The sequence below is a fragment of the Rhincodon typus genome, chromosome 1 (genome assembly GCF_021869965.1).
Source record: "Rhincodon typus isolate 14 chromosome 1, sRhiTyp1.1, whole genome shotgun sequence".
Classification (NCBI taxonomy): domain Eukaryota; kingdom Metazoa; phylum Chordata; class Chondrichthyes; order Orectolobiformes; family Rhincodontidae; genus Rhincodon; species Rhincodon typus.
In genome coordinates, this window is record NC_063332.1 from 930,884 (window position 1) to 945,829 (window position 14,946).

The 14,946-nt window shown below is 43.8% G+C and overlaps 1 protein-coding gene across 1 annotated transcript in view; it reads left to right on the top strand.

Moving 5' to 3' along the window:
• Positions 1-12,158: 12,158 nt before the first annotated feature.
• Positions 12,159-14,946, top strand: part of LOC109923298 (F-box only protein 41-like) — a 100,755-nt gene continuing 97,967 nt past the window's right edge. The window contains exons 1-2 of the mRNA XM_048599487.1: positions 12,159-12,276; positions 13,873-14,817. Of these exons, the coding sequence (XP_048455444.1) occupies positions 14,117-14,817 (701 nt within the window). The 5' untranslated portion in view covers positions 12,159-12,276; positions 13,873-14,116. The remainder of the gene's footprint in view (positions 12,277-13,872; positions 14,818-14,946) is intronic.

The following is a 14,946-nucleotide window of genomic DNA, read 5'->3' on the forward strand; positions in this document are numbered from 1 at the left end:
CTGATTGAGGTCTACAAAATCATGAGAGGTATAGACAGGGTGGATAGCAAGAAGCTTTTTCTCAGAGTGGGGGACTCAATTACTCGGTGTCACGATTTCAAGGTGAGAGGGGAAAAGCTTACGGGAGATATGTGTGGAAAGTTCTTTACGCAGAGGATGGTGGGTGTCTGGAACGCGTTGCCAGCGGAGGTGGTATAGGCAGGCACGATCGCATCATTTAAGATGTATCTAGACAGATACATGAATGGGCAGGGAGCCGAAGGATACAGATCCTTGGAAAATAGGTGACAGGTTTAAATAGAGAATGTGGATCGGCGCAGGCTTGGAGGGCCGAAGGGCCTGTTCCTGTGCTGTAATTTTCTTTGTTCTTTGTTTGTTCTTTGTTCTTTGGACTCGATGTGCTGAATGGTCTGCTTCCACACTATAGGGATTCTACAGTTCTACTCTATGATTCAAATGCTTGTGCATCACCTTGTCAAAGGCCTGTGGTAGTTCACACAGATCACATCCACTCGTTCTCCTTTGTCTATCTTGAATACCGATTGTAACCGATTACTGGGCTTGTGTAGGAGAGGTGGACCGGTTATTAAGTACCAATTATAAGCGACCATTGGGCTCAGGTATGAGTTCATGTGCTGGTGGTATACCTACAATGCCATGAGGAGGGAATCCCAGGATTTTGACCAAGCGACAGTGAAAGAATGACAGTATATTTCCAAGTTAGGATGGTGCGTGGTTTGGAGAGGAGCTTGCATGTGCTGGTGTTCCCATGTATCTGCTGCCCTTATCCTTCAAGATGGAAATGGTTTTGCAAAATGATGTCAAAGGATCTTAGTACTGGTTCAATGCAGTTGAGTTCTGGTCAATGGAAACCCCCAGAATTATGACTGTGGGGGATTCAGTGGTGATTACACTATTGAATGGCAAGCATGGTGGTTAGATTGTCTCTTATTGGAGATGGTCATTGTTTTGCATTTGTGTGGTGTGAATGTTACTTGCCACTTGTCAGCCCAAGCCTGGATATTGTCCAGATCCTGTTGGTTTTGCACATGGACTGCTTCAGTATTTGACGCGTTGCGAATGGTGCTGAACGTTGCTTAATCATCGGTGAACATCCCCACTTCTGACTTTGTGAATTGTTACACTGAAAAAACCTAATGTGTTCTTTAATGCCTGATCAGAATGATTACAAGAAGACACATAGACTTGAATATATGTCTTAATTCATTGGATTAAAATATTTAATTCATATGTGAATTAATAATTGATAGATTGTACTACATTTGGAAGGTAAATGGTGAGGTTAAACTACTTATGTGTATGTGTATGGAATGAGTCTTACACTGTCTTACTGTGCAGGGGCTTTTGCAACTGTGGCACTTGGAGCTGTATCTCAGATTCCATGGCACAGCTCTTGTGAACCCCTGTCCATTGGTGAAAGTCCTACGAGTGAGACAAATTCCTTGATATTAATAGTTAAATATTAATATTCTGGTTATGTGCTGTATCACCATGTCATAGTACTTTTCCAGGCATTCCATTGCACAGAAAGTAAGTTGAAAACATCTCCAGATGGCTCCTAGTTAACTATGTAAAAGAATGGTTCCCACAGACAATCAAGATTAGTGCAGTTCTAACAGTTAAAACAGGCTATTTTTGTACTCAGCCAGTAAGTTTCCACTTTGCTGCCATTGCTAATTATCATGTATAATTAAACTTTAATGATTAACCCTAATGGTCTGGTTTGGCGATATCATTTTTAGGCCCAGCATGACCGTCATAGAATCATAGAGTAAGACAGCATGGAAACAGAGCCTTCCGTCCATCCGGTCAATGCCAAACATGATCCCAAACTAAACTAGTCCTGGCCCAAATCCCACCAAACCTTTCCTATTCATGTAGTATCCAAATCTCTTTTAAACATTGTAATTGTACCTGCATCTATCACTTCGTCAGGAAGCTCATTCCAGTCACAAACTGCCCTTTGTGTAAAAAATTTGCCCCTCATGTCTTTTTTAAATTTTTCCTTAAAAACGTGTTCCCTCACCTTGAAATTCGCCATCCTAGGGAAAAGACAACTGCCAGTAACTCTATCTATTCCCGTCATCATTTTATAAACTTCTATAAGGCCTCCTCTCAACCTCCTATGCTCCAGTGAAAAAAGTCCCAGCCTATTCAGCCTTTCTTTATAACTCAAACCTTGCGTATCCGCCAACATTCTGGTAAATCTCTTCTAAGCCTTCTCCAGCTTGGTATTATCCTTCCGATAACTGGGTGATCAGAACTGGACACTGTATTCCAGGAGAGGGAGGGTCATTAACAAAGCAGCTGAAGATGTTTGGGCCGAGGATACTACTGTGAGGAATCCCTGCAGAAATGTCCTGGAGTTGAGATTACTGAACTCCAACAAAGAGCAAAGAAATGGCAGATGGAATTCAACCCAGACAAGTGTGAAGTGATCCATTTTGGAAGGTTGAATTTGAATGCAGAATACAGGGTTAATGGCAGGATTCTGGGCAGTGTGGAGGAACAGAGGTCCACGTCCATGGATCCCTCAAAGTTGCTACCCAAGTTGATAGGGTTGTAAAGAAGGCGTATGGTGTGTTGGCTTTCATTGGCAGGGGAATTGAGTTTAAGAGCTGCGAGGTTATGCTGAGGCTCTCTAAAACGCTGGTTAGACCACACTTGGAATATAGTGTTCAGTTCTGGTCACCTGATTATAGGAAAGATGTGGAAGCTTTAGCGAGGGTGCAGAGGAGATTTACCAGGATGCTGTCTGGACTGGAGGGCAGATCTTATGAGGAAAGGTTGAGGGAGCTAGGGCTTTTCTCATTGGAGCGAAGAAGGATGAGGGGTGACTTGATAGATGTGTACAAGATGATGGGAGACATACATAGAGTGGATAGTCAGAGACTTTTTCCCAGGGTGGAAATGCTTATTATGAGGGGGCATAATTTTAAGGTGATTGGAGGAAGGTATAGGGGAGATGTCAGAGGTAGGTTCTTTACACCGAGAGCGGTGGGCATGTGGAATGTGCTGCTGGCAGTGGTAGTGGAGCCAGATACTTTAGCGCCTTTTAAGCGACTCTTGAATAGGCACATGGAGGATCGTAAAATGTCGGGTATGCAGGGTAGTTTGATCTTAGTTGGAAAATAGGTTGGCATAACATCATGGCCCAAAGGGCCTGTACTGTGCTGTACTGTTTTGTGTTCTATGTTCTTAACTATTAAAGAACTTAACTGAATAATAGATACACGACGCATTACTAATTAACAGTTCCAATGAAGTAACATCCCATAAACACACCACTTGGCAAAAAGGCAAATTCAAACGTAGATTGTCATATGCAATTCTCTAATCCAGGAGGGAATAAACATCAAGAGAAAATTCAGCAAAAGTAGTAGCTAGGGTACATTCACTGAAGCATGCAACAAAAGAGACCCCAAAGGCTTCTGCTTAAAATGAAACTGAAAAACTGAAAAAAGAACAAGAAAGTTTGGTCTGTGAGAGTTGACACAACCCAAGCTGCTTCCATTGTTCCAACTTAAAAAAACCCAAGACATCACAAATTGTTTACTTTCTTCGAGACAGCTTCGTACCTCTGCCTTACAACCTCTGTTAAAAAAAAGGACAAAATAATCCCTTAAATGACAGCATCATTACAAAGTGAAAACAAACCGAGTTTGCCCAATCTCTCCTCATAGCTAATTTCCTTCAAACCAGACAACATACTGGTAAACCGTTTCTGTACCCTCTCCAAAGCTTCCACATCCTTCTGGTATTTTTGGCGACCAGAACTGTGCACAATATTCCAAATGTGTCCAAACTAAAGTTCTGTACAGCTACATCATGACTTGCCAATTTTTGTACTGTATGCCCTAACTTATGAAGGCAAGCATGTCATGGAGCTTCTTCACCACCTCATCCACTTATGTTGTTGCTTTCAGGGATCTGTGGCCCTGTATGCTGAGATTGCTCTGCATGTTGATGCTATTTAGCGTTCTGCGATTTACTGTATACTTCCTTATGCAAAAATGTATCACCTTGCATTTGTCCATGTTAAATTCCATCTGCCATTTCTCCACCCAAGACTCTAGCCTGTCTATATCCTGCTGTATACTCTGGTAATCCTCTTCAATATTCGGAACTCCTCCAATCTTTACATCATCTGCAAACTTACTAATTCGGCCACCTATATTCTCCTCCAACGCATTTATATATTTCACAAACATAAAGGGTGCCAGCACTGATCCCTGTGGAACAGCACTGGTCATAGAATCATAAAGATGTACAGCACAGAAACAGACCCTTCGATCCAGCTTATCCATGCCGACCAGATACTCTAGTCCCATTTGCCAGCGTTTGGCTCATATTCCTCTAAACCCTTCCTATTTATATACAAATCCAGATGCCTTTTAAATATTGTAATTGTACCAGTCTCCATCAGCACCTCTGGCAGCTTATTCCATACACACAACACCCTCTATGTGCAAAAGTTACCCCTTAGATCCCTTTTAAATCTTTCCCTCTCACCTTAAAGCTATGCTCTCTAATTTTAGACTTCCTTACCCTGGGGAGAAGATCTTGACTATTCACCTTGTCCATGCCCCTCATGATTTTATAAACCTCTGTAAGGTCACCCCTCATCCTCTGACTCTCCAGGAAAGCAGCCCCAACCAATTCAGCCTCTCCCTATAGCTCAAACCCTCTGATCCTGGTAACATCCTTGCAAATCTTTTCTGAATCTTTTCAAGTTTCACAACATCTTTCCTATAACAGGGAGACCAGAATTGAACATGGTATTCTAAGAGTGTCTGAACCAATGTCCTTTACAGCCGCATCATGACCTCCCAACTCCTATACTCGATGCATTGACCAATAATGACAGGTATACCAAACACCTTTTTCACTACCCTGTCTTCCTGTGACTCCGCTTTCAAGGAACTATGAACTTGCACCTCAAGGTCTCTTTGTTCGGCAACACTCCCTAGGACCTTACTATTAAGCGTTTAAGTCCTGCCCTGATTTGCCCTACCAAAATGCATCACCTTACATTTATCTAAATTAAGAACAAAGAACATAGAACAAAGAAAATTACAAGTACGGGAACAGGCCCTTCGGCCCTCCAAGCCTGCACTGACATGCTGCCTGTCACAACTAAAACTCCCTACCCTTCCGGGGACCATATCCCTCTATTCCCATCCTATTCATTTAATTGTCAAGACGCCCTTTAAAAGTCACTGTAGTATCTGCTTCCACTACCTCCCCCGACAGCGAGTTCCAGGCACCCACCACCCTCTGTGTAAAAAACTTGCCTCGTACATCACCTTTAAACCTTGGCCCTTGCACCTTAGACCCATGGCCCCTGGTAACTGAATCTTCCACCCTGGGAAAAAGCTTCTGACTGTCCACTCTGTCCATGCCCTTCATAATCTTGTAGACCTCTATCAGGTCGCCCCTCAACCTGCGTTGTTCCAGTGAGAACAACCCAAGTTTCTCCAACCTCTCCTCATAGCTGATGCCCTCCATACCAGGCAACATCCCGGTAAATCTTTTGTGTACCCTCTCCAAAGCCACCACATCCTTCTGGTAGTGTGGCGACCAGAATTGAATATAATATTCCAAAAGCGGCCTAATGATCAGAGGATTAGATAGGGTGGACAGTGGGAGCCTTTTTCCTCGGATGGTGATGGCTAGCACGAGGGGACATAGCTTTAAATTGAGGGGTGATAGATATAGGACAGATGTCAGAGGTAGGTTCTTTACTCAGAGAGTAGTAAGGGCATGGAATGCCCTGCCTGCAAAAATAGTAGACTCGCCCACTTTAAGGCATTTAAATGGTCATTGGATAAACATATGGATGATAATGGAATAGTTTGGGTTAGATGGGCTTCAGATTGGTTTCACAGGTCGGCGCAACATCGAGGGCCGAAGGGCCTGTACTGCGCTGTAATGTTCTGTGTTCTATGTTTTATGTTCTAACTAAGGTTCTATAAAACTGCAACATTACCTGCCAATTTTTAAATTCAGTGCCCTGGGCGATGAAGGCAAGCATGCCATATGCCTTGTTGACGACCTTTTCCATCTGCGTTGCCACTTTCAGTGACCTGTGTACCTGTACACCCAGATCCCTTTGCCTATCAGTAGTCTTAAGGGTTCTGCCATTTACTGAATATTTTCCATCTGGATTAGACCTTCCAAATTTCATTAAACTCCATCTATCCCTCCTTGGAACATTTGTCTGTCAGATCAGGGTCCCATTGTACTCTGAGATAACCTCCTTCGTTGTCCACTACATCACCAATTTTAGTGTCATCTGGAAACTTACTAACCATACCTCCTATTTCACATCCAAATCATCTGGTCAGAGATGTCCAGTCAGAAAAACACCCTTCAACTGCTGCACTCTGTCTTCTGTGACGAAGCTAGTTCTGTATCTATTTTGTCAGCTCACCTCAGATCCCATGTGACTTCAACTTCTGTATCAGCCTGCCGTGAGGGACTTTGTCAGAGGCCACATTAAAGGCTTGATAGGCAACGTCTATCACCCTGTCTTCATCAGTCATCTTTGTTACTTCCTTAAAAATCTCAATCAAGTTTGTGAGACATGACCTTTCTCAAGCTGCCTATGGTTGATAAGTCCATATTTTTCCAAATGTGAATAAATCCCATCCCTAAGAATCTTCTCCGCTAATTTCCTACTGCTGACGTAAGGCTCACCAGCTTGTAGTTTTTTGGGTTATCCCTGTCACCGCTCATAAACAAGAGAAAAACATTGGTTCTTCTTCAGTCTTCTGGGACCTCTCCTGTGATTAAAGAGAATACAAAGATTTCGTATAAAGATACTGACAAATTTCCTCACCTGCTTTCCTCAGCATTCTGGGATAGATCCCATCAGATCCTGGGGATCTGTCTACCTTAATGCTTTTTGAAACACTGAACACCTCTTTTTTTAATCAAACAAAAACAGAAATTGCTGGTAAAGCTCAGCAGGTTTAATGTTTTTGAGAAGATTTGTAGCTCAGGTTGTGGATGAGCTTGTAGACTTGCTCGCTGAGCCAGTGTGTTTGATTGCAGACATTTCATCACACTGCTAGGTAACATCGTCAGTGTGCCTCCGGTGAAGGTTGGTGTTCTGTCCCGGTTGTTATTTATATGCCTCGTTTTGCTGGGGTGTTTGTCATCACTTTTGGCTCTGTTTTTCGGTGGTTTGTATATCAGATCCAGGTCAGTGTGTTTGTTGATGGAGTTACTGGAGTTTTGTTGGAATGTCAGGCCTCCAGGAATTCCATGGCATGTCTCTATTTGGCTTGTGCTATTATGGATGTGTTGTCCCAGTCGAATTCGTGTCCTTCTTTGTCCGTGTGTATTGAGACCAGTGAGAATTGGTCAGTCTCTTGGTGGCTAGTTGGTGTTTGTGTATCCTTATTGTCAGTTTTCTTCAAGTTTGGCCAATGTAATGTTTCTCACAGTCCTTGCATGTTATTTTGTATATTGCGTTAGTTTTATTGGTTGTGGGTATGGAATCCTTTACGTTTGTCAGTAGCTGTCGTAGGGTGGATGTTGGTTAGTGGGCTATCCTGATACCTAAAGATCTGAGTAGTCTTGTGGTCATCTCTGGTATGTCTCTGATGTACGGGAGGGTGACTAGTATGTGTGGCTGTGTTGTATCTTCTTGTTGTGGTCTGTCGCGGAGGTAATGGTGGATTGTGCTTTTTGGGCAGTTCTGAGGAAGGGTCACTGGACCTGAAACATTAACTCTGATTTTTTCTTCACAGATGCAGACAGACCTGCTGAGCTTTTCCAGCAACTTCTGTTTTTGTTCCTGATTTACAGCATCTGCAGTCCTCTCGGTTTTTACACCATCCTGGAGTCTGGCTAACGGCACAGAAACACCTATCTGTGGCCCTAAATGTAGAGTCCCCCATCATGACTGCTCAACTACACTTTCACTGTCCCTTCTGTGCAACAGCTTCAGTCATGGTGCAACTGACCTCGCCTCTGCTTTCCCTTGAGAGGCCGCTCCCCCCACAGAAGTATCCAAAATGCTATACCTGTTTTAGAGGGGAATGGCCACTGGGGACACATGCACTACCTGCCCACATTTACATGTTTTCCTGGCAGTCACCCTGGTGGCATGACCAGCTTGTGCTATGTGCTATCCACAACGTTCTCAGCCTCATAAAAGCTCCATAATGAGTCCATCGCAGCTCCAGGCACTCCATGCAGCAAATAAGGAGCTGCAGCTGAACTCACTTCCTGCATACGTAGTCACAGGAAGTGTTACTGATTTTCCACATATTGCAGGAGGAGCATTCCATGCGTCCACATTCACCTGTCAATTTGAATCTGACCAACTGCAGACCCTAACCCTGTCTCAAGACAACCCAATCCAATAATAACCAAACTCAGGTTCTCTCACTCCTGCTCTCTAGACCTAGCAGATTACAATCACAAAAAGTGAGTTTTGTTTTGCAAAAATATTCATGAAGAATTATCTTTGTGTACATTTGCAGGTGCTAAAGTAGTTCTATACAGCCTGATAACTGAACAAAGCCTCAATATACTTCAGAAGAAAGACCTTAGATGGTAGTCTTTCCCATTGCCAGTACCAGTAGGAGCTGCTGAAGGACAGACAGTTGCTAATGCTTTACACCAGGGCGTACACGTTAACTAGTCTTAGGGAAGCATTGTTCTACGTGATGTCTGCTACAAGGAGCCACTTGACAGGATTGACCCTCTACTTTTTTCCCACAGCATCTTGAGGATGCTACGTGCAGATTACTTCATGACAAAGTTGTGGTCAAAGGTGTTTGTCTTTGCAAATTTTTTCAGGATGGACGGGTGAGACTAGGACCCGAGGGCACAATCTTAGAATAAAGGGAAGACCTGTTAGAATGGAAATAAGGAGAAACTTCTTCAGCCAGGGAATGGTGAATCTATGGAATTCATTGCCACAGAAGGATGTGGAGGCCAGGTCATGGAGTATATTTAAGACAGAGATAGATAGGTTCTTGATTGTCATGGGAATGAAGGGTTTATAGAATGGAATAGAATAATAGAATCCTTACAGTGTGGAAGCAGGCCATTTGGCCTTTTGAGTCCAGACCTCCCTTTTGAAGAGCATTCCACCCAGGCCCAGACCCATTTTTCCCATGGCTAATTCACCTAGCCTACACACCCCTGGACACTATGGGCAATATAGCATGGCCAATCCACTTAACCTGCACATCTTGGGATTGTGGGAGGAAACTGGAGCACCCAGAGGAAACCCACGCAGGCACGGGGAGAATGTGCAAACTCCACACAGATAGTCGCCTGAGGCTGGAATTGAACCCGGGTCCCTGGCGCTGTGAGGCACCAGTGCGAACCACTGAGTCACCGTGCCGCCCGGTTACGGGGAGAATGGAATTGTGAAACTTGTCAGCCATGATTGAATGGCGGAGAGCACTCGGGCTGAATTGCCTAATTTCTGCTTCTATGTCTTAAGGTCTAATGATATGGAGCAGTCCAACTGCGTTCTGCAGTGCTGAGGCCAGACCCATCCTTTGCAACACTGGGACAGTTAGAACCTCAGTATGTAGTGACACTTGGTGTTTGCACTGCACAACAAAATAGACATCAGAATGAGGGCGGCGTTGGGTACATTCTCCCTCTCCCTCCCTATCCAGAGCTTCAAGTGACTGCAACAGCATAGATTCAGAGAATGGGCCAGACCCACGCCACGTACAGCAACACTGAGAGTACTTCACACCTGATGACCAGGTTTTTACCCGGAACGGAGAGAGAGCAGTGCTCCCAAAAGCCCAGTTTCTCCCTCACCTTGGTTATATGCTCCTCCCAAGTTTTTGTGCTCACTCCAGCCCCTTTGAACCATATTCCCAGCACCTTCAGGTAATCTGTACTGATGGTGAAGGGGATAAAGGATTGGCCGGCCCAGTTCCCAAAGAACATGGCCTCACTCTTGCCTCGATTCACTTTCGTTCCCGAGGCCAGTTCATACTGGTTGCAGATGCTCATGAGTCTGTGCACTGACAGCAGATCCGAGCAGGAAACGGTGATGCTCCCATGAACAGGTAGACTTTGATTTGCAGGTCTATACTGCCTGGAATAGCCTCCCCTCTCAGGCTTGCATCCTTCCTGATGGACTTTGTAAAAGGCTCTATACGACCCACAAACAAGGCAGGAGAGAGAGAGAGCAGCCCTGTCGGATGCCAAATCTGATTGGGAAGCTTGCTGATTGCTACCCGTTGATTGAGACTGCACTACTGATGTTGGTGGAGAGCAGTCAGATCCAACTGGGGATTCCCTCTCCAAAGCCCATTTTGGAGAGCACATCCTGCATGAGGAGGTGGAATTTATTCTTTCAGAAGATTGTGAGTCTTTGGAACACCTTGCCACTGAGAGCTATAGAGGCAGAGTCCTTATTAGGACTTGAAATAGGTAGATTCTTGATCATTAGGAGAATCAAGAGTTCCGGGTTAAAGGCAGGAAAGTGGATGTGAAGCGTGGTGGATCAGCAATCTCTTTTATTCATTCATGGGATGTGGGCATCACTAGCTGGACCAGCATTTATTGCCCATCCCTAATTGCCCAGAGGGCAGTTAAGAGTCAACCACAGTGCTGTGGGTCTGGAGTCACATGTAGGCCAGACCAGGTAAGGATGGCAGATTTCCTTTCCTAAAGGATGTTAGTGAATCAGATGGGTTTTTCCTGACTATCAGCAATGGTTTCTGGTCATCATTAGATTCTTAGTTCCAGATTATTATTGAATTCAAATTCCACCATCTGCCACAGCGGGATTCGAACCCAGGCCCTCAGAACATTTTCTGAAGAAGGGTCTAGGCCCGAAACGTCAGCCTTCCTGCTCCTCTGATGCTGCTTGGCCTGCTGTGTTCATCCAGCTCTACACCTTGTTCCCTCAGAACATTACCTGGGTCTCTGGATTAATAGTCTAGTGATAATACCTCTAGGCCGTCGCCTACCCATGCCTAGCAATGATCCTGTTGAATGATGGAGCTGACAGAAGGGGCCAAATGGCCGACTCTTGTTCTTATTTCCTACGGTCTTATACTGTCATTCTCACCTCACCTCTGGAATTCAGCTCTTTTGTCATTTTTGAAGCAAGGCTGTACTGAAGTCAGGAGCTGACTGGCAAAACCCGAATTGGGCCGAGGTTTTTTAAGCCATTTATGGGATATTGAGCATCAGTGGCTGGCCAGCATTGTTGCCCATCCCTAGTTGCCTTTGAGAAAGTGATGGTGAGCTGCCTTCTTGAACCGCTACAGTTCACCTTCTGTAGGTTGACCCACAATGTCTTTAGGGAGAGAATTCCAGTATTTTGACCTGGCAACAGTGAAAGAATGGTGATATATTTTTTAAGTCAGGACAGCAAGTGACTTGAAGAGGGGTTTGCAACTGGTGATGTTGCCATGTATCTGCTGCCCTTGTCCTTCTAAATGGAAGTGATCATGGGTTTAGAAGGTGCTATGTAAGGATCTTGAATTTCTGCAGTTTATCACCTAGAGGGGATACATTGTTGCTACAGAGCATTGGTAATGGAGAGAGTGGATGTTGTGCCAATCAAGCGGGCTATTTTGACCTTGATGATGTCAAGCTTCTTGAGTGTTATTGGAGCAGCACTGATCCAAGCAAGTGGGGAGTATTCCATCACACTCCTGACTTGTACCTTGTAGATGATGGACAGGATTTGAGGAGTTGGGAGGTGAGTTACTCGCTGCAGTATTCCTAGCCTCTGACCTGATCTTGTAGCCACTGTGTTTATGTGGTGAGTCTAGTTGAGTTTCTGGTCAATTGTAACCCCCCCCAGGATTACAAATATCAAGAGGCTTTGGTTAGATTGTCTCTGATAAGAGACAATCTTTATTATTATTATTAAAACATATATTTACAATTATTATTTTTGGCATGAATTTTAGCCACTTCTGCCCAAGCTTGAATATTCTCCAGATCTTGTTGCATTTGACCATGGACTGCTTCAGTATCTGAGGAGTCGTGAATGGTGCTGAACATTGTACAATCATCAGTGAACATCCCCACTTCTGACCTTATGATGGAGGGAAGGTCAATTGTTCAGCCTGGACTGGTTGGACCGAAGGGTCTGTTTCCGTGCTGTATGACCCTAGGACACTACCCTGACGAACTCCTGCAGAAGTGTCCTGGAGCTGAGATGACTGACCTCCAACAACCACAACCGTCTTCCTGTGTGCCAAGTATAACTCCAATTAGCAGAGAGTTTGCCCCCTGATTTTTAAGGTGAGAGACGAGAGATTTAAAAAAGACATAAGAGGCAAATATTTTACACAGGGAGGATGGTTTGCATGTGGAGTGTACGTCCTGATGAAATGATGAATGCGGGTACAATTACAACATTTAAAAGACATTTGGATGGATATATGAATAGGAAAGGTTTGGAGGGATATGCGGCAGGAGCAGGCAGGTGGGACATCCGAAAGAACTGTGGATGCGGTAAATCAGGAGAAAAAACAGAAGTTGCTGGAAAAGCTCAGCAGGTCTGGTAGCATCTATGAAGAAAATATCAGAGTTAACGTTTCGGATCTGGTGACCCTTTCTCAGAACTGATCTGAGGAAGGGTCACCGGACTCGAAATGTTAACTTCAGCAAAAGTGCCAAGTGGGTAATTCATCTTCACCTCCTTCATTGGTCCCCAGCATAACAGATTCTAATCTTCAGCCAATTTGTCACTCCATATGATATAAGAACATAAGAAGTAGGAGCAGGAGCAGGCCATCTGGCCCTTCGAACTCCGCCATTCAATAAGATCGTGAGGTGATGCATTTTGGAAGGTCAAGTACAGGTAGTAATCTGCCTTCTTGTTTTTCGTTGGAAGTGTAAAACTTCACATTTATCCAAATTATACTGCATCTGCCATTGATCTGCCCACTCACTGAACGTGTTGAGACCATGCTGAAGGATCTCTGCATCCTTGTCACAGTTTACCCCCCCATCCAACTTGGTATCATCTGCAAACTTGGAGATGTTACATTTTGTTCCCACATCCAAATCATTAATATATATTGTGAATAGCAGGGGTCCCAGCACCAATCTCTGTGTCACCCCACTCTTAACTCATTTGAAAAGGATCCATTAATTCCTGTTCTTTGTTTCCTCTCTGCCAACCAGTTTCCTATCCATCTCAGTACGCTTGCCCCAAACCCATGTGTTTTAATCTTGCACATTAATCTCTTACGTGGGACTTTGTCAAACGCTTTCTGAAAGCCCAAATATACTACATCGACTGGCTCCCCCTTGTCAGCTTTACTAGTTGCATCTTCATAGAATTCCAACAGATTTGTCATCCTTTCTATATATTTAAACAAGCTCTTATTGTCAGTTTTTATATTCCTCACCAGCTTGTCTCATTTTGTGTAAATCGGCCTTTGCTGGATTTTGACTTTATCCCAGTATTTATTCTCAGGCTGTCACTGACTTTTGCCTCCTTAAATGATTAAATGAATTCTCTCCTTAACTTCCTCAGTTTGCCATGTTTATCCCTCTTAGAATCTTTCCTCCTGATTGACTTGTGTTTTTGTTGAGAGTCATGAGTTACCTCTTTAAATGTTTGCCACTATTTGCTTACTGTCATTCCTGCTAAGCTTTCTGTCCAGTTCACTTTAGTTAGCTCCATCTACATCTCATTGTAATTCCCTTTATTTAAATTAAATACAGTTTGAACCAGGATGACCTAATATCTGCTGGCTCATTTAAACTGTGGTCATGGATGATGCAATCTGTGATTGGTATTAATTTTCTATGTTAATTACCTGAGACTTCAAAGTTAATTCAAGGTGGCTGGTTAAATATTTATGTTAGATGTTCTCTTTCTCTCAGCAGGTACAAATTTTAATGCCTTTTGAGAGTCCATACATGAAAACTCAGATGTGTTAATCTGAAAGAACTGGCAAATTGAATTGAAGGAAAGTTGTAATGTCTGCACCATGACATCACATAAATTTCAGTCTGCACTCTCACTTTATATTCTATCTCTGAAGAGACCTAAGCACAGTCGATCAATATGAGAAACCATCCTGTCCATGCACAGTGCACTCGATGTCCATGTCGGGTTTTTTGAGGAATGGCCTCTTTGGACCTACCCTACCGCTGTCCAAGGTGTGGTGAACACAAGCGTTTTAGAAGCCTGTCTTCATTGCGAGCCCATCTGGAATATAATCACACATACGAGACGCTTTATGTGCTTTCTAAGTCCAATAGTATCTGTGATGCTAGTGTTGACAAGTCCGTTCTGATACCTACTTCCTGTAAAGAAATATTCGAAAGTACTTCATTCAGGAGTAAAGAGCAAAGATATTTGTATGATTTACAGTGTGGGGACGATTTACCACTTGGTTCCACCTGTTACTTCCCTGAGGTTGAAGTTCCAGTTAATGATATACTCATGAGAAAGGCTGTGACATCTTCTGCTCCTCCTGCTGCTCTAGCTGCAGCAGCAGTGGATGCTGTTTATGAGGAAGGCCTGGCTCGATTAAAGATTCAAGCACTTGAGAAACTTGACTTAAATGAACGCCTAGAGAAGCTGTCAGAGGAAGTGGAGCAGAAAATCACAGCTCGAGTAGACAAACTCCAGACAGAACTTGAGAAAAAGAGCTCTGAGTTGGAGAAAGCCAAACAGGAAAGCGTGAAGTTGAGTCAAGAAAAGCAAGACCTTGAAGAAAAGGCCTCTGAGTTATCACGTCAGGTCGATGTGAGTGTAGAGATGTTGGCTACATTGAAACAAGATTTGGTGCAGAAGGACCAAGAACTTGCCAGGAAACAACAGTAAGTATACGTGTTGTCCAGAATAGTATAAAGAAATGTAAATATGGATTAATGGTTTTTCTTGGATAGTAGGAACTGCAGATGCTGGAGAATCTGAGATAACAAGGTGTAGAGCTGGATGAGCACAGC